General features: G+C 42.2%; 1 protein-coding gene across 1 annotated transcript in view; it reads right to left on the reverse strand.

The window, feature by feature from the left end:
* Positions 1 to 24,318, reverse strand: part of SPATA17 (spermatogenesis associated 17) — a 489,596-nt gene that overhangs the window by 125,415 nt on the left and 339,863 nt on the right. The window contains exon 8 of the mRNA XM_030194667.1: positions 19,798 to 19,946. Coding sequence (XP_030050527.1) covers positions 19,798 to 19,946 — 149 coding nt within the window. The remainder of the gene's footprint in view (positions 1 to 19,797; positions 19,947 to 24,318) is intronic.

Raw genomic sequence — 24,318 nt, forward strand, 5'->3', positions numbered from 1 at the left:
TGCACACATAAGGGAAAGGCCCCACAACTGAGCTCCTCTTCTTCCCCCCGGATAGACCCCCATTTTAATAGACTCGTCCCAAACACCTCCCCTTTCCTCAACTCCCCCCCCCCCCCCCATAGGTGACCAACCTACCTGGAAACTATCAAGATGTCTATAGGGGTCAGGACAAGAGCAATCCCCAACTGCTCTTGCATATTCAAGTGCCAGCTTCCACATGGTAACAGCAATCACTCATGGTAGTCTTGCTAGTCAGGGGTTATGGCACTGGCATCTTGATCTTAGTGGTGGTACCGTAAGACTATTGCTAGTGGGTGTCATTTTGAACCCAGTGCAGGAAGGGTCAGGAGCAACTGGGATTCAATCCTGCACCAGCCCCACTAGACCCTCAGGGATTTGCCTTGGGTATTAGGTGGTAGTGGTCAAGTTGGGGAAAGAGGGGGATGTTTGGGGATAATCTGTCAAGGGATCCATCTAGGGGGGAGAGGAGAAGTCGAGGACCATCTGAAGTAGAGGTAGCAAAGGGGGGAGGGTTGCATAGGGGGAATACTTCCTTTAAAAAGTAGCCCAGAAGCATTGAAATGTGGCTATCCAGCTCATTTTCAAAAGAGAAGGGCGCCCATCCTCCAACACAAATCGGGAGATGGGCGTCCTTCTCTTAGGGTCGCCCATATCGGCATAATCGAAAGCCGATTTGGGGCACCCTCAACTGCTTTCCGTCACAGAAACAACCAAAGTTCAAGGGGGCGTGTCGGCAGTGTAGCGAAGGCGGGACAGGGGCGTGGTTAAGAGATGGGTGTCCTCGGTCGATAATGGAAAAAAGAAGGGCGTCCCTGATGAGCATTCTGCCAACTTTACTTGGTCCCTTTTTTTTCACGACCAAGCCTCGAAAAGGTGCCCGAACTGACCAGATGACCACTGGAGGGAATCGGAGATGACCTCCCCTTACTCCCCCAGTGATCACCAACCCCCTCCCACTCAAAAAAAAATTAAAACACATTTTTTTACAGCCTCTATGCCAGCCTCAAATGTCATACCCAGCTCCATGACAGCAGTATGCAGGTCCCTGGAGCAGTTTTTAGTGGGTGCAGTGCACTTCAGACAGGCAGACCCAGGCCTATCCCCCCTCTACCTGTTACACTTGTGGTGGTAAATGGGAGCCCTCCAAAACCAACCCAAAACCCACTGTACCCACATCTAGGTGCCCCCCTTCATCCCTAAGGGCTATGGTAGTGGTGTATAGTAGTGGGTTTTGGGGTGAGGGGTGGGGGCTCAGCACACAAGGTAAGTGATCTATGCACCTGGGAGCAATTTGTGATGTCCACTGCAGTGCCCCCTAGGGTGCCCGGTTGGTGTCCTGGCATGTGAGGGGGACCAGTGCACTATGAATGCTGGCTCCTCCCACAACCAAATGCCTTGGATTTGGTTGTTTTTGAGATGGGCGTCCTCGGTTTCCATTATCGGCAAAAACCGAGGTCGCCCATCTCTAAGGTCGACCTAAATGTTGAGATTTGGGCGTCCCCAACCGTATCATTGAAATGAAAGATGGACGCCCATCTTGTTTCGATAATACGGGATTCCCCCTTCCCCTTCACTGGGACGTCGAGATGAGCGCCGTTAGAGATGGGCGCCCCGTTCAATTATGCACCTCCATGTGGCCCAATGCTCTCAGGATGGAAAAATGCTACCAGCTTTTTGCTGGTGGCATTTATCCAGGAATAATACAGCTTGCAAGATTCACCACAATCCACATTATTCAGTTTATATAGTTTTGCATATATATGCATATTTTGCTTCCCTTTGCTGTGTATCTGTGTATTTTAATTTGCATATGTATTCTAATATAAAGCATGTTATTGCCTTTTAACACACATTAAGGAGCAAATAATGGACATCAGTGTCGTAAGACACCTTAATAACACCCCCCCCCCCCTTACTCAGTAGAAAACCTGGAAAGAAAACTAGAGAACCACTGTGAAATGTACAATGTACATAAACCAAACAAGCAAAATTTTTGGTTGCCTTTGGCTATTATCTTCTAATATAAAGAATTTGCTCACAGAAATGTCCAATTTGATACATTTTCAGTTCTTAGGCAGAAAAAAACTGACAGGGATTATTGGAAGCTAACTACTTTGGCATATCAGTCACAAGTAGATAGCCTCAGAATGGGCTTCAAGCATCCCAAGCACAACTCATGGACCTAATGTACTAAGGATCATGAGAACTTATAAATAGAAGTTGGCAGTTTACAAATTTTCGTAAATGATGAATAGTGTGAATTCTTATTAAAAACCTTACCGGTGCTCAGAATTTGAAAATCCTGCAGATGGCAGCACTCATTGATAGCATTAGTGACTTGGAATTTGATCCTGAGAAAACTGGAATCCTGAGAATGCAGAGTAGAAATGATCCTCCTTCTGTAGCTGCTGTTACCTCAACCACAGTAACTATGAAGTATTAGGTGTAGAATATTACTACAGCTGTAACTGCTGAAAATTTGTCTGCAGCTGACATGCTAGCCCTTAGCAAACTGATGGCAATATCCACCAATTGTGTGGTGTTGTACAGAGGGAAGGCTTGGATTCTGCAAAAATCGAGTGCCTGTCATGATAGTATGTACAGACCCCAGCATTAAAGACAGGGATGTTGCAGTTTCTGATCAAACTTTACTGCAGCTGATGTACAGGTTAGGACAAGCTTTAGGCCAGTAGAGCTGTGAATCAAAGCAACCATTATAGCAAAGGAACCTGATGAAAGTGCAGAAACCTTTCTCATTAAGTAGGGAATCATGCAAGTAATGGCAGGGATAGCAGAACCATAAAAACAGACAATCAGCCAGCACTAACTGTAGATTAAATGAAGTAAGGGATTGTGTTGTTTGTCTTCTTCCTCATTAAAGTAACAGATTTGGCATATGGGAAGGTGAAAACCCTGCGGAATACCTAAAGGGGCAAAGAAGTCCAATGTTGAAAGTTTAGACAACATTACAGCAGTGAACATCCTTAGCATGCTTGCAATAACTTACAGCAATGAAAGAGGGTAGAAGCACCAGTATAAAAGCTGTGTTGAAGGCTAAGACAAGAGAGGCAGAGGTAATGGTAGGTTACGTCCTTCCTTAAGAAAATGACAACTGATTCTCCTATAAAGTCCATCACACAGGGAACAGAGTAAAAAGCAGGTACTGGCAGTTCTACGCCAGCATTGTGAGAATGATAAACCCAAATCTATTCTGATAGCATGAGACATGTAGCTTGCTAGCAATAAGAAAACCCTCAGTGCTGGTATAAATTCCTCAGGTCCTGTTAAGGAACAAAACTGACACGAGATACTTGAGGGTCATCCACTAGCAACAGAAGGTAGCTGGACCCAGCTATGCAGATAACAATGGAAAGACATAGAAAAGTCACTATCTGAGAAAGACAGTAGGTATACAGTGGATGCCAGTTAATTGGGACACATTGGGACTATAGTACATTACCCCAGTTAAGCGGCAGCCCCTAAAAAACGAAGTTGACATGTTACCATTGAAAAAAGAGTCAATACAAGTGAGAAATAAAAGTAAAAAGAATTATTTGTTGTACAGACACAAAGTGGAATAAAAATTTAAAAAAACAGTACATACAGTTTAATTTCAAATTTTACTTTTCTTTGATAACACAAAAGTTGAAAAAAAGGAAAAGAAATCATTAAAATGTGCATAAATTAAAAGAAAAGCTTCTCATTCAAAACAGCATTAATGTTGGAGATATCAATCAAGTGTACCTCGAGGAGCTCTCTTCATTGATTGCAGCTGGACAAAATCCCCAGAGGTCTCTAGAGCAGTAACCGGAATGCCGTCATTGCATTCTGCATGAAAAAAAGGTTTTGGAGTGGAGGAGTGGCCTAGTGGTTTCGGAGTGGAGGAGTGGCCTAGTGGTTAGAGTGGTGGACTTTGGTCCTGGGGAACTGGGTTCAATTCCCACTGCAGGCACAGGCAGCTCCTTGTGACTCTAGGCAAGTCACTTAACCCTCCATTGCCCCAGGTACAAATAAGTACCTAAACCACATTGAGCCTGCCATGAGTGGGAAAGCACAGGGTAAAAAAAAAAAATTTAATCCAGAAATAAATTTCCTGGCATCCTGGTTTGTCACTTGTTCATGCTCAGTTGTGTCATCTTCTTCAGTTTCCTGATTTTCTGATATCTTCATATATTTGCTGAAATTTGCTCAACGATTTGCTCTCAGATCATTAAATGCTCCTTTTACATGATGCGACTCATTTGCTCTGTTTGTTCCCTGATATCCCATCTGCATTAAATACACTAATTCATTCATTAGTCATTTTGCAAATAAATTATTGTAACTCTTTTACAAGGCCCTTCAAGCTAAAGATATTTGCCGCCTTCAGAATATTCAAAACATAGATCTCTAACTCCCATAAATATGAACACTTACTCCATATCTCAAGGAAGCTCATTGGCTTCCTGTAATCCATTGTATCACCTATAAACTTTTATTACTTGTTTTCAAAATGCTGCAAACTGAACAATCCCTCTATTTCTTCCGTCATCTCATCCCTTAATGCCCTGCAAGAACACTAAGATCTGCTCAACTAAATCAATTAGTTGTTCCCAGTTATCGAGAAATAATTCATGAACATACTAGACATGCCATCTTTTATGTTCAAGGCCCCCAACTTTGGAATAATCTCCCAGTCTCTCTTCGCCTACACACAGTATTTGATAAATTCAAATCAGAATTAAAATTCATCTTTTTATTGATGTGTACAATTAAACTCCTTCGCATACCAAAGGTCTCCAGTGGATTCTCAAAGATATATGTGTGATATGCGATATTTCCCCTTGTTTTCTCCCTCCCCCTTCTATCCTATTCAATATTGTAGTTCTGCCCTTTATCCTGCAACTCATGTCTTTGTTTCTGCCTCTCTTTTGCTTTAGATTGTAAGCTGCCCAGAAGGTTTCCCATAGGGCGGGATAGTAAATATTAAATAAACTTGAAACTTGATCATCCTCACACTCCTCGTTTTCATTGTAGCATTGAAGATTGTTGTCAATGTTCACAGTTTTCCACCCAGTGTGCTTCCATAACACAATTTTCATTATCCATAGCATTTTCATTTCCACTCTTATCCTGTGTATCCGTTCCAAGGTGTTTAAACCCACAGTGAGCAGAATAATGCTGAATGGTTGTGCTGCTAACATTTCACTAGCTATCAGTAATAAACTGCACCACTTGTAAAAGATCAATCTTTGCACTGATTTCTTTTGCTGTTGAAGATGATGTGAGCAAATTTTCTTCTATAGTTTCAAGAATATGTTACCAATTTGGCATAGTATAAGGACTTACATTTTTCTTATGATTCCCATGTCCATTGGTTGCACCAGAGATGTGGTGCTGGGACACAGAAATTCAACCTGGATGTTTTCCAAACAGTCAATGTGTGGGTGCGTGGCACAATTATCAAGGACAAGCACAATCTTCTTAGACCTCCTCTGTAATTTAATGTCCCAGCTCATTAACCAGTTCTTAAAAATTTTCGATGTCATCCATGCATTATTGTTAGCAATGTACAGAAAAAGGTAAGCTTTCCATACTGATCCCTTTAAAATGCCACGGCTTTGCACTTTTTCCTATAACGAGCAACTTATTTTTATTGATTCCTGACATGTTGGAACAGCATAGCACTGATACACGATCCATAGCTTTCTTTGAGCCTGACTGTGTTGTGTGTTTCTAGGTCAGGGGTCCATCAAGTGTGGCACAGTAGAATAGTCCTGTTTTGTTGGTGCTGAAGTTTTACAAAGCAATTGTAGAAGTTGTGGTTTTCCTTTGTTCAGCGCTTATAGCATCAGCACTGTCCTTTTCACCATGTGCCCTCATAAATTTTATCCTGAACCTGCATTTCCATCATGACATCCAGCCATCTGTTGCTTTAAAATTGTTGTGACTGAGTTTTCTAGCTAACTCCTCTGATTTGCTTTTTAACATTAGTCCACTCACACGAACACCTCTTTCTGTTACAATTGAGAACCACTGATTCAGCACCTCTTCTATATCGGGATCCTTACTGTCATGCTTCCATTTTGGGAAAATGCCCTGTTGCCTCTCAGTTAAAGTTTATTTGTTTATCAATTTCTCTTGCTGTTGTACAACGCGTGCTACTGTGGATTTTGGCACTCCTGTAATTTCTGCCAGGTGGCGCTGAATAGCGTTTGGTGGTTGTTTTTTTTTTTTAAATTCCTCTAGCAGGGTGATTTTGTCTGGGAGTGTTAGATCTTTCCTTGGCATTTTTTCCACGCATGCCACAGAAGGAACATGACACACCCCACAGTAGCACATGTACACAAAAGTGGAATCCCATATAAACTTCAGGGATTGGTTATTATTATTATTTATTGCACTTGTATCCCACATTTTCCCACCTTTTTGCAGGCTCAATGTGGCTTACAAAGACCTGTTATGGCATCGCCATACCAGGTTAAATAATCCAATTAGTGTTATAAAGAGTTAATGAAGACAGGAGGATTTGTTCAAGCAATTGTAGAAAAATAACATTCTGAGTAATGTTGGATAGGTGTTGTGTTATAGTTAGTTAAGGGTTCTCGTGGTAGGCTATGCTAAAGAGGTAAGTCTTCAGGGATTTGCGGAAGTTGGTTAATTCGTTGATCGTTCTCAGGTGAGTTGGAAGTGAATTCCATAGCTGCGTACTCATATAAGAAAAGCTGGTTGCGTGTGTTAGTTTGTATTTTAGTCCTTTACAGCTGGGGAAGTGAAGGTTAAGAAAGGTGCGGGAAGATCTCAGCATTTCTGGGTGGTAGGTCCACGAGGTCGGGGCATCTCCATAGATGATTTTATGAACAGTCATGCAGATTTTGAATGTGATACGTTCTTTAAGTGGGAGCCAGTGTAATTTCTTTCTTAGGGATTTTGCACTTTCATATTTTGTTTTCCCAAATATGAGTCTGGCTGCTGTATTTTGGGCTGTTTGAAGTTTTTTGATGGTCTGTTCTTTACAGCCGGCATAGAGTGCATTGCAATAGTCCACGTGACTTAGTACCATTGATTGTACCAGGTTTCGAAAAGTGGCTCTTTTGAGTTTACTACTACTACTATTTCTATAGCGCTACAAGGCGTACGCAGCGCTGCACAAACATAGAAGAAAGACAGTCCCTGCTCACAGAGCTTACAATCTAATAGACAAAAAATAAAGTAAGCAAATCAAATCAATTAATGTGTACAGGAAGGAGGAGAGGAGGGTAGGTGGAGGCGAGTGGTTACAAGTGGTTACGAGTCAAAAGCAATGTTAAAGAGGTGGGCTTTCAGTCTAGATTTAAAGGTGGCCAAGGATAGGGCAAGACGTAGGGGCTTAGGAAGTTTATTCCAGGCATAGGGTGCAGCGAGACAGAAGGCGCGAAGTCTGCAGTTGGCAGTAGTGGAGAAGGGAACAGATAAGAAGGATTTATCCATGGAGCAGAGTGCACGGACAGGGGTGTAGGGAAGGACGAGTGTGGAGAGATACTGGGGAGCAGCAGAGTGAGTACATTTATAGGTTAGTAGAAGAAGTTTGAACAGGATGCGAAAACGGATAAGGGAGCCAGTGAAGCGACTTGAGGAGAGGGGTAGTATGAGTAAAGCGACCCTGGCAGAAGACGAGACGGGCAGCAGAGTTTTGAACCGATAGGAGAGGGGAGAGGTGACTAAGTGGGAGGTCAGCAAGAAGCAGATTGCAGTAGTCTAAATGAGAGGTGACAAGGGTGTGGATGAGGGTTTTGGTAGAGTGCTCGGAAAGAAAGGGGTGGATTTTACGGATGTTTTAAAGAAAGAAACGACAGGTCTTGGCGATCTGCTGGATATGAGCAGAGAAAGAGAGAGAAGAGTCAAAGATGACCCCAAGGTTTCGAGCTGAGGAGACAGGGAGAATGAGAGAGCCATCAACAGAAATAGAAAACGGGGGGAGTGGGGAGGTGGGTTTGGGGGGGGGGGGGGGGGGAAATGAGAAGCTCGGTTTTGGTCATGTTTAATTTCAGGTGGCGTTGAGACATCCAGACAGCAATGTCAGACAAGCACGCTGAAACTTTGGTTTGGATGCAAGGTGAGATATCAGGGGTAGAAAGGTAGATTTGGGAGTCATCAGCATAGAGATGGTAGGAAAAGCCATGGGATGAGATTAATGAACCAAGGGAAGAAGTGTAGATAGAAAAGAGGAGGGGACCAAGAACAGAACCCTGAGGTACACCGACAGGCAGAGGGATAGAAGTAGAGTTTCCACATAGAATAGAACATTTTCTTAGTTGTGTTCATCACGTGGTTTTCAAGTGTGAGGTTTCGGCCAATGGTGACTCCCAGAATTTTCAAGTTGTTTGAAATGGGGAGGGAAATGTTTGGAGTATTTATGTGGTGAATTTATTTGTATTGTGTTGTGATGTTATTATAAGGCATTGTGCTTTTTTCTGCGTTGAGTTTTAGTTGAAATGCATCCGCCCAGGAATGCATGATTTGGAACCTTTGGTTGATTTCGTTGGTGATTTCCTTTAGGTCATGTTTGAATGGGATGTAGATCGTGACACTGTCTGCATATATGTATGGGTTGAGCTTTTGATTATCTAATAGCTTGGCTAGGGGTGTCGTCATTATTCGATGATGTTTTATGTACATTACTGCCTCAAATAAAAGGCATTTTGCGGGACAGTGGCGGGCATGGGATTGGTTAACTGATGACCGGCTTCGGGCCATAATGGAAAAAAGAAGGGCGGCCGTAGCGAGAATTTAGGTCGCTTTTTTTGGACCCTTTTATTTTAGGTCCAAGTCCCAAAAAGGTGCCCGAACTGCTCAGATGACCACTGGAGGGAATCAGGGATGACCTCCCCTGACTCCCCCAGTGGTCACTAACCCCCTCCCACCAAAAAAAAAAGTACTTTAAAAACTTTTTTTCCAGCCTTTAAGCCAGCCTCAAATGTCATACCCAGCTCCCATGACAGCAGTATGCAGGTCCCAGGGGCAATTTTTAGTGGGTGCAGTGCACTTCAGGCAGGTGGACCCAGGCCCCCCCCCACCTGTTACACTTGTGGTGGTAAATGTGAGCCGTCCAAACCCCCCCAAAACCCACTGTACCCATATGTAGGTGCCCCCCTTCACCCATAAGGGCTATTCTAATGGTGTAGAGTTGTGGGTAGTGGGTTTTGGGGGGCTCAGCACCCAAGGTAAGGAAGCTATGCACCTGGGAGGTATTTTAATGTTTTTTTTTAATTTGGAAAAGTGCCCCCTAGGGTGCCCGGTTGGTGTCCTGGCATGTGAGGGGGACCAGTGCACTACGAATCCTGGCCCCTCCCACGATCAAATGCCTTGGAGTCGTTCGTTTTTGAGATGGCCGCCTTCGGTTTCCATTATCTCTGAAAACCGATGCCTACCATCTCAAAACCGCCCATCTCTGACATTTGGCCGGGCCCAACCGTATTATCGAAAGAAAAGATGGCCGCCCATCTTTTTCGATAATACGGTTGGGACCGCCCCTTCTCGTAGCCGTTCCTGGAGATGGGCACCCTTAGAGATGGGCGGCCCCTTTTGATTATGCCCCTCTAAGCGTCTTTTTAAATACTAGCATAAGTGTCAAAAATTGTGCAAACATTGCATGTATACTTAGACCTGCTCTTGAGCAGATATAAATGTTTGCCTCTAGATTATTCACGCATGTACATAGATTACCATATTGTATAACCTACACGCATACTTTCAAACTCTTCCCACCACCTTAACTTCACCCCCATACACACCTACACACCTACACCATACACACCTACTGGCAAAGTATGTGGAATCATGTTGCAGCACATACTCCTCTTTCCTCTACACATTAATTGATTTGTTTGCTTTATTTTTTGTCTACTAGATTGTAAGCTCTTTGAGCAGGGACTGTCTTTCTTCTATGTTCGTGCAGCGCTTTGTAGCGCTATAGAAATGCTAAATAGTAGTAGCAGTAGCAGTCATTGTTTTATGTGTGTCCACGTATGCATGAAAAATTATAAATTATTCCCATAAAGGCCAATTCTATAAAATACTAGCATGTACGCACTTATGTATATATATGCCAACATGCTGCCTAAGTACAATTCTGCAAATATTTCCTTAAAACATATGTGCCCATCTCTGGGAAAAGGAGACTGAAGTAACCAGAAACAAAAAAATGAGACTATACTGAATTCTGTTAGAGTAAACAATTTCAACAGTTCAAACCCTATCCTTTTATGTAACTTTTTCAGTCTGCTTATGGACCCATGAAATGGAAAACTGGACATTCTTAACATTTTGGATCTGCTACTTTAGTCATCTTTTCCCAGAGACGGTCACATATAGTAAATATTTCCAAGAGGGTCATTCATATGGGCAGGACATAGTCATGGCTCCCACTTATATGTGTAACTAACAGAATATTGTAAGTTACATGGGTACCTGCTGAACGTAGGCGCTTGTACTTATACTGGCTCTATGGCTGGTATAAGTTCTCATGGAGGTATCTATAAAGATAGTGCCAACATTTAGCGGCACATTTTCAAAACAGAAAAATGTCCAAAAAGTAGCACAAAGTGGCAGATGACTTTTTTTGGACAATACGACCAACTCATTATTTTTGAAAGACATTTTAAAGATGTTTTTCTATGCACTTCATCTGCAGTGCATCCAGATCTCAAGAGGGCATGTTGAGGATGGGATTGGATGTTCCCAGAACTTAGATGTTTTTCTGTCATAATAGAACAAAGCAAAAACATCTGAGGCTAAAAGTTAGATGCTTTGGTCAAGACCTGTTTCAATCATGACTAACAAGCAGATGATCAAAAGCCCCGCACTGTTCCAAACAGCGCTCTAAAATAGAGCTGGAACAGCGTGGGGCTTTACCGCAGCAATGATCAGAGATAATTGCATGCAAATGTAAGCACGCAATTATCTCTGATCATGGGGTAGAAGTGCGGGAGAATTGTGCCTGAGCATGCACTCAGCACAACCCTCCTGCACTTGTTTGACAGGTCTGGGCTGTCAAAAGCCCAAACCTGTCAAACACAGGGGCTGGAGGTCCATGGGACCACCAGGCCCCAACTACCCCTGCCCCAAGCAACGGGAGCCGGAGGTCCTGTGGACCTCCGGTGCCCCCGACGATCCCCCCCCCAGGTGGGCGACCAACCAACCCTCCCCCAGCGACAGGGGGGCTGGAGGTCCGCTGGACCTCCGATCCCCTCGTCCAGTCCCTTTAGTGGGTGACCAACCAACCCCCCCCCCCCCAGTGACAGGGATGCGGTGGGCGGGCCTATACACCATATAAGGGAGAAACTTTACTGCACCAATGATCAGAGATAATTGCATGCAAATTTAAGCATGCAATTATCTCTGATCATGGGGTAGAAGTGCAGGAGAATTATATGGTGTATAGCCCCGCCCAGCGCATCCCAGGATACACTGGGCAGGGCTAGGCGCCACCATTTTGCGGCGTCGCAGGAAGAGGAGGGAGGAAGGCTACCCTCCTTACTCCAACACACAAGGTAGGGGGGACTGGACCACCAGGGACCCCTCGCTGGGGGACTAGGGGGGGCTGGAGACCCACCGGATCACCAGCCCTCCCTGAACCTGGGGGGGAGGGGAGATCGGCGGGGGGAACTGGAGGTCCAGCAGACCTCCAGCCCCCCTGTCGCTAGGTGGGGGGGTTGGTTTTGCTAGGGGGGGATGGAGACCCTCTGGATTTCCAGCCCTCCTTGAACCTGGGGGGGATCGTCGGGGGGGGGGGGCCTCCAGTCGCTGGCAGGTTTGTTGTTGGGGGGAATGGGGGCCTGCCAGCAAGCAAATGCATGCTGGACAGGGCTCATCTTTCCAATCCTTAACGCCAGCTCGGAGCTGGCATAGGGTTTGCCGCGGCCAGCAACCCAATCTTTGGTGTGTTGGCCGCTGATCATTGGGGAGGAATACCTAATGCCCTATTTAGCATGCATTTGCATGCTAGTTGCATTCAGAGCCCTCGAGCGCGTTGTTTCATGTGCTCGAGGGCTCTGATCATGGGGTGTTAGCAAATGCCAGTGCTAGTATGGCGCTAACAGCCTCTAGCGCCAGCGTTTGCTTCTGATCATCTCCCTGTCAGTCACAAAAAGATGCTCTAAATGACCAGATGACCACTAGGGGGATTAAGGCGTGATCCTCCCTTACTCCCTAGTGATCACTGACCCCCCTCCCACCCCCAAACATGTGAAAGAAACAATATACATCAGCCTCTATGATAGTTTCAGATGTTATGGCCAGGCCTACTAGAGCAGCAAGCAGGTCCCTGAATTGCCTAATGGTCATTGCAGTGCAATGAAATAAAATAAGTTTGATTCTTTAGCAGTTCTCTCTATTATATCTGCAGCGACTATGATTTTTTTTATATGATTGTCAGTGTTTTTGTATATGTCTTGATCTTATGAATGTTTTTATTGTAACCCGCTTTGATTTTAAAGCGGGATATAAATTTATGAAATAAATGTAGAGAGAGGGACCAAGGCCCATATCCCACTCTAACTATTTCACTTGCTGTAGAAAGGGTAAGCCCTCCAATACCCACCAAAAACCTACTGTACCCACGTATAGGTGACACTTGCACTAATAAGGGTTATTGTAGTGGTGTACAGTAGGTTTTTGGTGGTTTTCAGAGGGCTCAACATACTATATAAGGGAGTAATGGTGAGATACGTACCTGGGACCTCTTACATGAAGTCCACTGCAGCGCCCCCTAGGATGCCCCACTGCTCTGCTGCAGTGTTGCCAGATGGGCGGTTTTACCGCCCAATTGGGCGGTTTCCGCGACCCGCCGCGGGAAATTTTTGCCCGCGGCGGGACGCGGTTTTTTGGGCTTCTTTTTTTTCTTTTCCGCGGTTTTTCGGGCGGTTTTTTCGGCCGCGGGGGGCGGGGTTAGTGACGTTTTGGGCGGGGTTAGTGACGTGTTGGGCGGGGCCGGTGACGGGGGAGGCGGGGCTGGTGACGGGGGGGGCGGGGCCGGTGACGGCGGGGGCGGGGTTGATGACGGCGGGGGCGGGGGTGATGACGTGGGGGTGGGGGTGTCAGGGGCGGGGTTTGAGTTTGGGCGAGTTTTGGGCTGGATTTGGGCTCGTTTGGGTGGGAAAGAAATTTTCCACCTGGCAACACTGCTCTGCTGGGATGTCTGTGTACCAATCTACTAAGAATGCTGGCCCCCTCCCCCATATGTCTCAATTGCTTATATTTGTGTGCTGTTTCTTCCTAAATGGTCACAAAAGAAAAACACACTGAGCATAAAATGTCTAGGAAATGGCCCTTTTTGAAATAAAAAGATAGACGCTTTTCTGGTTCAAAAATCTCTATGTTCAATGCCTGTTTTTTTACGTTTTCTTCAAAACGTTCAAAATTGGATTTAGACATCATATCAAAAATGTCCTTTTTAGGCTCCAAAAATGTATGCAAATGACCAGAATGCTGGCATGTATGTGTGCATATATGTGCTTAAATGCCAATACTCTAGCTGCATACTGTTCTATAAGATGGCACCTAAATGGATGGAGTGTAGTTTGAAGGTAGGCATACACATGGACAGATTCTGGGTGCAGTGTGGGCAGGGAACACAGTTGCATGTTTAAAGAATCACCATTTTTAGGTGTAAGTATTTTCACCAAGCTCCATGGCTGGTAAATGTGGTCAGATCTAAATAAACACATGTATTTGTGTTGCTACTCTAGTGTTCTATATAGAAAAGTTGGTTTCCAATGGATGCCTTCTTGGTGCTTCAAAATAAGCACTCCTTTACAGAATTCTATGTGTCTAGAATTATACATAGATGAAAGGAGGCATTTTGAAAGTGCCACTAACTATACATCAAATACTCTCTCTTTGACCCACTCTTAACAATAAATTGACCCACTGCCAGTTTATTGCAAAATCAATCATTCATGGGAATGGAGTACCAAGGTGAGGTGACTGGCTCCTGTGATTATTTATTTAAAATGTAGTTACTTCATTTTCTATTCTACCAGCTCCAAAGCATTGTACAAAATGGTTTAAAAAAACACAGATTATATACAATGCCACTTACAATCACCCATACATAAAGGGCATAATCGAACTATAATAACCTCACTATAGCCTAATCAGTTAACGATGTCCAAAAGCAGAAGTAAAAAGCAGCCACTTTAATCTTCTTAAGGAAAGCCAAATATTCTATCTTCTCCCAAATCTATAGGCAAAGCTTCCCATAATTGTGGCCCTGTAATTGAAGAAGCATTATTTTACATTTCTACTGGTTTAACTTGCATGGAAGAGAGGATAGAAAGTAAAGAAAAATTTGAAAAATACAGAATTTCAGCTGGTTAGTATTTAGACAAACATTCATTCAAATGTGGTACAAGAAAAGAGCAGAGGAAAGACTGAACCATCTTTATGTACAGACTGTTTCCTCCTTACTCCCCCTTGCCAATTCATCTCTGTATTTGCTAATTGTGCATTTTGGTTACAAGTCTGAAGTTAGTTTTCTCTTGATGCACAATTGTAATATTTCTTTTTCTAAAATTGTGTTAGCTTATTTATTGCTATTTGGTTATCACCTTTATGAAGAGATTCACCCAAGGTGGTGCACAGCAAATACAGCATAACATAAAATTTACAGTTTTGTTAAAAAAATAACAACAACAGTAAAATGACAAAATATAAACATAAATACAATCAATGAGATAAGTTTGGAGAGAGACAAATTGAACTCTAATAAGAGGAATAACATGATACAGTGTCAGAAGTATACAAATTAAAACAGCACAGTAGAACAATCATGTAACAGAAATATAAATGTCAGCAGGGTAGAAATGATATATCACAAAAGGCATCATGGAGAAACATTCATATAACACATATGATATTTAGGACTCTGTTTACTAAACTGCGCTGTAGGTCTGCTAACTTTTAATTTTTAGCACATGCTAATGATAGAGACACCCATTATACTCCTATGGGTGTCTCTAGCATTAGCGAGCACTACTTTTTAGTGCGCTATATAGTTTGCACGCCTATAGCGCGGCTTAGTAAAAAGAGCCCTTAGAATATCAGCACAACAGAAATGAAACCTCTTAATAGGCAACGCATTACAACACTCATATAATATAGGTATAATAACCATGAAGTCAGCACAATACAAATGAAACCACTTAATAACCAATGATTTAGAACATTCATATAACACAGATATGATAAAACATGATGTCATCAAAATACAAATGATATACTTTTTCGAGCAAATATAAAAGCATATTAGTCCTGAAGAGGTGCTGAGGAAGGACCAGCTGAGGGAAGGATAACTTCATTGGAGTATCTTACCAGCTGGAAGTTGCATTCAAACTTAGGAAAAGGTAAACTTGGGGTTATACAGAAAATGTCATTGTCTTTTATTTTTAATTACAAAGTCAGTTTAGACAATAGTGTAGCCTTTAAAGTCTGTGTTAGGGGTTTTATATAAAAAGTATTTTAGAAACAAGTTTAGTATTTTAGGTTGCATTTTAGAGTTTAGCATAACTTCAGATTAGAGCACAAATACGAGTTGAGAGAAGCCTCTGTTCAGTGTTTAATTCCCTCCTCCCCACCCTGTTCCAACCCCAAGGCTGATTGTTAATTTATAGGCTCTTCAGCCAGTTTGGAGGAGGACACTGTAGAATGAGATAGATTTTTGTTTTTGTTCTTTTTGCAACAAGTGATGTGCTTGATTTATTTTAGCACAGAGCTTGTTTAAATTCTAATTTTATATTGCTGGAATAACTGTTACTTTATTTTTTTTTCTTAGAAGTGAGGACTTAGATTAAGATTAATTTTCTCTTTAAGGAGCTTCTTTGCTTGCTTAGTCTAGGATTTCTTTTTAACCTCCATTTCAAAAGGAGAGGTGACTAATTTATCTCATTTGAAGTCCTCACACTTCTGAGTGTTAGATTTCACACAAAAGAAGATAGCTGCTTTAATTAACCCACAGAACAGCTGAGAAAAAGGTAAGGGCTTTGATAGGGGTTTTTCTTGTTTTGTTTTGTATTTTCTTTCTTGGTAACTTAAAGATTGGGTTTAAAAGAGGAATTCTAGGTTATTGATAAACACAGAATTAAAAAAAAAAAAAAAGAAAAATTTTATAACTCAAGTTTTCTGCCACAACATTAACAGATAGACTCTAGAAGGCACAGCAGGGCCTAGTTCAGTCCTCATTCCCACCCCTCCTCTCCAACTTCCACCCACCCCAGCTCACATCTTCATTTATAGTCAATTATTCTAATTATGGCAAGAGGAGAGTTTTTATTATAATTTTAATTACATTTAATTAGTTTCTGAGAAGCAAACATTAAATAAATTGCATATTATATCATATAATCTTAAGGCTCTTTATATTCATCTGATATCCATAGTACCTTAAGAAGTTTAAATTAAACAACTCTATGATACTAAGATGCACACAGCAGCCCAGAAACAAGAGGGGTTCTATCCAGTCTTTATATTGAGTGTCACATGTATGATTATCTCCCAGTTTGTGAGAGGTCATATGAGTGTGTTCGATGCAAAGAGCTCCTAGATCTCAGAGAACGAGTCCGTTTACTTGAAGCTAGAGTACCAGACTTGGAGGAGCTCAGGGAAACAGAAAGGTACATAGAGGAAGCCTACAGGGACATTGTAGAGAAGTCCCACCTCCAGTCTGGGAGCTCCTGTGCTGCCTTGGAAGAGGGAGTTCTTCTAAAAGGAGAGCATCACCCTAGTGAAGTTGGAAGTAATCCTGTAGCCAGGACCAGCCCACCAGGGGATGCAATATCCTCTCACACCAAGGATGTGTCACCAGGAGCTTCTGCTCTGGAGGGAAGGGTTAGGATGGCTGTTGTAGCTGGTGGTTTGATTATTAGGCATGTACATAGCTGAATGGCTGGTGGACATGAGGATCGCCTGGTCACTTGCCTGCCTGGTGTGAAGGTGGCTGACCTCACGCATCACCTAGATAGGATTTTAAATAGTGCTGGGAAGGAGACGGCTGTCTTGGAACATGTGGGTACCAATGACATAGGAAAATGTGGAAGAGGAAGCCAAATTTAGGGACCCTTTTATAAGGCATGGAAGGGCTAACATGCGGGTAGCTCGCACCAAATCAGCACTACTACTTGGCGTGTGCCGAATCCCGTGGTAGAAAATAATTTTCTATTTTCTACCATGGGGGACGTTCCTGGCGGTAATCAGAAGTTGGTGCATGGTTACTAGGTGCAGGCCATAAATAGGCATGCCCTAGTTTTAATTTCTGCACAGGCCCATTTCCCAGCCCATTAATAAAGGCCCCCTTTCCCAGCCGTGGTAAAACAAAAATGGCCCAACAAGTGCCCAAAATACACAACCACACTATCACAGGCCACTTTTTACCACAGATTAGTAAAAGGATTCCTTAGGCTCTTAGGTAGAAAGCTCAAATTCAGAACCTCTAGGGTAGCATGTTTAGAAGTGTTCCTCGTTTCACACACAGGGCCCAAGAGACAGGCAGAGCTCCGGAGTCTCAATGAACATGTATATTAGGAAGCACTAAGATTTGTTTACAGAACTTCAGCCTCAGGCTCCATCAGATGATATATTTCATTAGCAAGAATTACTATCCTGCTTGACCTTGAAAAAATAATAGCAACCACACAAGGCAGCTAAGATAATAAATACACAAGAAAGCTACAAAATATATCCAGGCAGAAACATAAAGAGTAAGTGACTGTGTACAAAGTCCTGAGCATTCTCAAAATTTTGTAGGTTTTCTGAGCTCTGAGAAAGCAGATTTCTTGTTGATTATATTGAATAATGTCACCTACTTATATCACTGATCCATCCTGTTTATTGATAGAGAATGTTATAACTGTGCGCATACTTTCTTCTATGCAGACTTCAGATTTTCAACATGAAAGTCGCACACTTTGAAAAATATTTTCAGGAAGCTATGTACTTACACCTGCTATATGAGGGTTCACAATTTTTGTGGGTTAAACTATGCATGGACACATATAATTTTCAAAAGTATATGTGTAACTGCAAACCCACTCTTGGCAATACCTATTCTAATAGTAGGTAAAGTTTCACATGTGAAGGGTAATTCTATAATTTAGGCACCCGCATATATGTGCCCTTTGTATGCATAAATGTCTAGAATACTAGCACTTATGTGTGTATGTATATACTTATTTATTGAGTGTTTTATTAACAGCCCTTGTGAAGAAATTCACCCAAGGTTGTGTACAGTAGGTACAGTTTTACATAAAGCAACAGTTTAACAGCATAAATAATAGTAAAATGACCAATATAAACATAAATACAATCAAAGGGAAAACTAGGAGATGGCAAATTGAATCCTAGTAATAGGACTAACATGATACAGTATCAGAAATATACAATCATAAAACAGAAATATGATGTCACCAAAGTATTAATGATAAGATAACAGGCAGCATGCAAGAACATTCATATAACATAGATATGACACAATATCAGCACAATACAATTGAAACACCTTAATAAGCACGCAATAGATCATTCAAATAACATAGATATGACGCTAACGTTGTCTGTACAATACAATGAAACATCTTAATAGGCACGCATCAGAACATTCAAATAACATAGATATGATGCTAAAGCTGGTTGTAGAATATAATGAAATATCTTAATAAGAAGCCAAGGGGGCAAGTGCATTTAAGATATATAGATGGGACAAGATGGGTAGGACAAAGTCATTGGGATATACAGATGGGTGGCTAAACTGAAGGCAAATTACGTGTACAGTTGTGTAAGATATGAGGGCCAGGTCTACGTTTCAGGGTGTGCAGCAAGCTAATACAGCTGAGGATTGATAGGATAGTCTGTCACCACATTTATTAAAGGCTTGGGAGAAGAGCCAGACTTTCACCTGCTTCCTGAAGAAGACATAGGTTTGCACTTGGCGTAGCACCTCTGTAGTGAGTACTTACCCATGAATGGGCCAGTAGAGCATCTAAGCATCATTCTGTAATGATGGGCCTAATTTACCTAGCAAGTAAATGCAAAGGAGGACATAAACACGGACTGAGCATGGGCAGAACATGGGTGGGATCTTAGTTATGTATGTAACTTACAGAATATTGTAAATTACATGCATCCCTGCCACATTTAGATGCCTGAACTTATGCTAATTCTATTGCTAATGTAACAGAAGGGGGCTGTAAATATTAGGCATGCCAATATATGGGTACACTAGCATGTCTATAATAGAACCTGGGTGCCCAGATGCTGTTTAGAATAAGCTCTTATTGTATATACTCATGGCACCTAAAAGGAGGTGCCCAGTTGTTGAACTGCCCTCATACAAGCTGTACATGAGTAAGTTTTTTCACATATTGGGAAGGCAATTTTGTAAAAGGGTATTTTCAACATGCAAAGTACTACTTACCCATGACAATGTTTATACCTTCCTTCATGGCAATTGCAGCGAAGTGGTTTACTAAACAGATAATGAAAAGAATGTCTGTGCTTATGAGAGGAAAGAGGAAGGAAGAACCACAGAGGCTCAGATTATTGATAAGTCTGAAATAATTTTTGCACTAGAGCAAAACTGGTAAACACCTTGAATTAATATGTTCTACTGTCATTTTTCTCATATAAAAGAATTCAACAATAAATAAGGCTCTCATTTCAACAGAAAGAGTTATAAATTCTGAAAGAGTGTGATTACACAGAAAGAAATGAAAAACCAAACAATTGTTTGCTCAGTTCCAAAATACAAGAGAGGGGCAAGGAACTCACAAATCGTCACTTATGCATTTGCTATTTTCCTTTCTCTTCAATTCTGCTCTGGCCTCTTCCAGCGAAGTGATTAATGTTTCCACACGCAAGGTTGGCTCCAAAGGCTTGTAGCGTTGCTGCAATACTTCAGCAGTATCACGGAAGGGCCCCTGACAGGAACAGGATAAGGTAAGTGTTTTATTGTTCTCACTTTTATTGGACACATTATTAATGACAGAGGACACTGAGAGACTGGAAAGTTAGGCAAGTTTTTCCTTCCTAAATAATTAATAAAAGCAATTCATTCTGATACAGAGTTACAAATAACATGATGGTTGATAACATGCTCTTGATAGATGGGAACCAGGAAATGTTCAAATCCAAGAATCCAGACTGAATTTCTTCACCTATAAATTGCTACTAGTTAAATAAAAAAAAAATGAAACATCTTAGTCCCAATAAGGAGTACCATTTTCTTATAGTGAAGTATGAGGTTGGCATATAATTCTATTTTATTTATAGAATTGTCTAAACCTTTCAGTTTTAAAGTTCTAAGATATTGCTTCTCTTATCTAAAATATTGTTCTTTTCACCCAGCTAAACTGTTATCAAACATTGATCATTTAAATATGTCCAAAAAACGAGGAATTCTAGAAATGGCACTCAAAAATCAGTGCTAGATAAAAATGGCACTAAGTGTAATTCTATAAAGGACATGCACCCTTTATAGAATGACACTTAGTGCCAGTTCCCATGCCTAACTTTGGACACCAGACTTATGCCTGCTGAAACCTGGTATAAATGCTGGCACCCAAATTAGACACACTGAGGCGGTATTCTGTAAGAAAACACATAATCTTTTGGAACGCTCCTGGCCCTCCCATGGCCACAACCTCTTTTGAGTTACGTGCTATAAGAGTTAGGCTCCATGCTTTATAGAATAGCGTGTAGCCAGATGTGTGTGTAAATCCTAATTGGTGCCAATTAACATCAATAATTGTTCATATCCAATTATTGCTGTTAATTGGCTCATTAACCAATTAATTTGCATACTCATCTCATGGTCGAACCCAACTGGGTGATGTTTATAGAATCCGGGGATGGGGGGGGGGGGGGGGAAGGAAGGGGAATTTGCCTGTTGTGAATAAACAGAGTAGTCATAGTTTAATTACATTAGCAGATAAAATAGTGTGTTTGCCATATTAACCTGTGGCAGGGGTCCTCCACTCACAGCAAGTTTCAAGTCTTTACAAATAAGTGACATCACGCAACATAGCATGACATGGTAAAAATACTTCTGCCGTTTCAGATAACCTCCAGAAGTTTTTTGAAAGTCTATCATGCATGCGGAATACTTTCCACACTGTGTCATGGTGTACCGTCTCCTCAGTTCGTATATAGCAAATTAGAATACAACTTCTAGGAGAGGTGAAAGAGCATACAAGGACTTAAATTCTACTGCTCATGGAAAATATCTATTAAAGGTAAGTAACTTGGTTTTCTATGAGGACAAGCATGATTACAAGTCTTCCCAGTCAGAACTCCCTAGCTATAGGTTGCCTTGAACAAATATAGGGAACTGCCAACAACCAGGGGCGTAGCCACGGGCGGGCCTGGACGGGCCCAGGCTCAGCCACTTTCTCTCCAGGCCTGCCCATCCAACATCCTGCTGCTGTCACTGCCTTTTCTCCCACGGTTCCACCGGGTCCGGGAAGCAGCATTCAGCAGCGTTGCCTGCCTGCCTGCCTTTTTAAAATAATTTGTCTCCCCGGCTCCGCTGCATTTACTTCTTTGCCCGTCGCAAAGAGCTACCGTTCGCATAAGCAGCTCCGCTCCCCTTTGCCGCGTCCATCTGGCCCTATGCATCCACTACAGGAAGTGGATCAAAGAGGGCCGGATGGACGCGGCAAAGGGGAGCAGAGCTGCCTGTGCGAACGGCAGTGCTTTGCGACGGGCAAAGAAGTAAATGCAGCGGAGCCTGGAGAGACGAATTATTTTAAAAGGCAGGCACGCAGGCAACACTGCTGAACGCTGCTTCCCGCCACGCTGGTGACTGGTGCAGGGATGACACTTCTCAAGCCTTGGGGGGCCTCCAGAAGATTCTTCAGCTGGTAGGGCCCGGAGATCCCCGCCAGCCCAGGTATTTATCTTTACGGGAGGGGGATGGACAGAGAGGAAATATGTGGGTCATGCCCACCCAGTCCACCCCAGGCCCACCCAAAAATTGAGGTCTGGCTACACTACTGCAACACACAGAAATCAAAACTGTTTTAGAGATAGCAAATATTTTCCAAGCTAAGAGGGATGTTGGGATGCAACATTAAGCTCTGTGCCAGCCTGACCAGGTTTGGAGAATTTCTCACCTCTCACACAAATATGAAGGATTGAGTTTCATTTAAGGTGAATATTAAATCTTTTGCTCACTTTATACATGTTGTGGTGATGAATGACACTTTCAAACTGTGTTGTTGTGTAACATAAGTTTTTGGAACTACTATAATTTATATCCAGCATAAACGTTATTTTTTTAATGTGTGTGTGTGTGTATATATATATATATATATATATAACAACTTTAGAGGACTGATGACAAACTTCCTCTACAACATTAGCAAAATTCGCCCTTTCCTCTCTGAGCACACCACCCGAACTCTCATCCACTCTCTCATTACCTCTTGCCTTGACTACTGCAACCTACTCCTTACTGGCCTCCCACTTAGCCATCTATCCCCCCTTCAGTCCGTTCAGAACTCTGCTGCACGTCTTATCTTCCGCCTGGACCGATATACTCATATCACCCCTCTACTCAAGTCACTTCACTGGCTTCCGGATCAGGTACCGCATACAGTTCAAGCTTCTCCTACTAACCTTCAAATGCACTCGATCTGCAGCCTCTCCCTACCTCTCCACCCTCATCTCCCCTTACGTTCCTACCCGCAACCTCCGCTCTCAAGACAAATCCCTCCTTTCAGTTTCCTTCTCCACCACCGCCAACTCCAGGCTCCGCCCTTTCTGCCTCGCCTCACCCCATGCTTGGAATAAACTCCCTGAGCCCATACGCCAGTCCCCCTCCTTGCCCATCTTCAAATCCTTGCTCAAAGCCCACCTCTTCAATGTCGCCTTCAGCACCTAACCACTATACCTCTACTCAGGAAATCTAGACTGCCCAACTTGACATTTCATCCTTTAGATTGTAAGCTCCTTGAGCAGGGACTGTCCCTTCTTGTTAAACTGTACAGCGCTGCATAACCCTAGTAGCGCTCTAGAAATGTTAAGTAGTAGTAGTAGTAAGTAGTACATGAGTATAAAAGTTAGGAGGGCAAATCTATAACTTAGAGCCTCTATGCTGCACACTGAGTGCCAATTCTATAATGGTGTCTATTCACCAAGATGTTGTTATAGAATAATAACTTATTATTACTTGCTAAATAAATTTTGGTGCAACCATACATGACAGTTTGATGGCAGGAGTGAATGGGCACACTGCCATTCACTATGCAAAGCCAATAACTTATAATATTCTATGTTATGATGTAAATTGGAGACCATAGGCCACCCATGCTCTACCCACATATACACCCCTCTAGCAGTTACATGCTATAGCACTTGGGCGTTATTTTATAGAATAGCGCCTAGTGCATTTATATACATAACTGCCAACTTTGGTGCCTCTGACACAAGTAAGTGAGGCATAAGTGTAGGTGCCAAGTTATAGAATTGCACTTAATATGTGCTGCTGCTAAATTTGCTTTTTTGATGATTCCATTATAACTTTATGTGGAATACTGAGTGTCCTCTCACTTTGTTGGGATCACTTTTGTTGATTATTCCCCTTAAGACTGTAATACAACATAACATAGCTATGCTGGTGCTTGTACCCATGTGACTGTCGTGGTTGGAGTTGTTGCAGGCATTGTCATTAGAATAGCCTGTATGTCCTCCTGTGTTAAAGGAATAGTCTTCTGTAGGAGTAGGGCTACTTCTTTGAGGCAGATGCTGGGTTACACCTACTGCCAAGAGGACATGGAGAGTCAAACAGTGCTATTTGATGAGCTCAGTGGTTTTCTTTAATCCTGAACAAGTCTACATTCATCTGTGGGACATCTGCCAAACTGGTATACACAAGCCATTTCTCCTCAAAGATGACATTTTTTTTTTTAATCATTTATTTATAATTTTTTCATTTTACAAGGATCACTTGCAAAACAGTAAAACAGAGATGATTGTACATTAAAACAATATTAGAAGAAAACAATCTCAACAAGATAAATGGATTTTATACAATCTTTCTCTTTCTTAGACCACAAAATAAATAGGGAGAGTGAAACAAGACAAGGAGATCAATTTAAACAACAGCAAACAAAGAAAACGTGATATTAACCCGATTATCCCCAGTTATTATTTATCTAAATCATTATTCCACATTGATCATCTGGTTGGTTTCTTCAAGACCATAACGGTGCATAGTCCATCAATTTCATTGGAAACATACTTATTGTCCAATATTAGTGAAAGTAATACACCTGATTTCATTTTTTTTTC

Source organism: Microcaecilia unicolor, chromosome 3 (genome assembly GCF_901765095.1).
Source record: "Microcaecilia unicolor chromosome 3, aMicUni1.1, whole genome shotgun sequence".
NCBI classification, from domain to species: domain Eukaryota; kingdom Metazoa; phylum Chordata; class Amphibia; order Gymnophiona; family Siphonopidae; genus Microcaecilia; species Microcaecilia unicolor.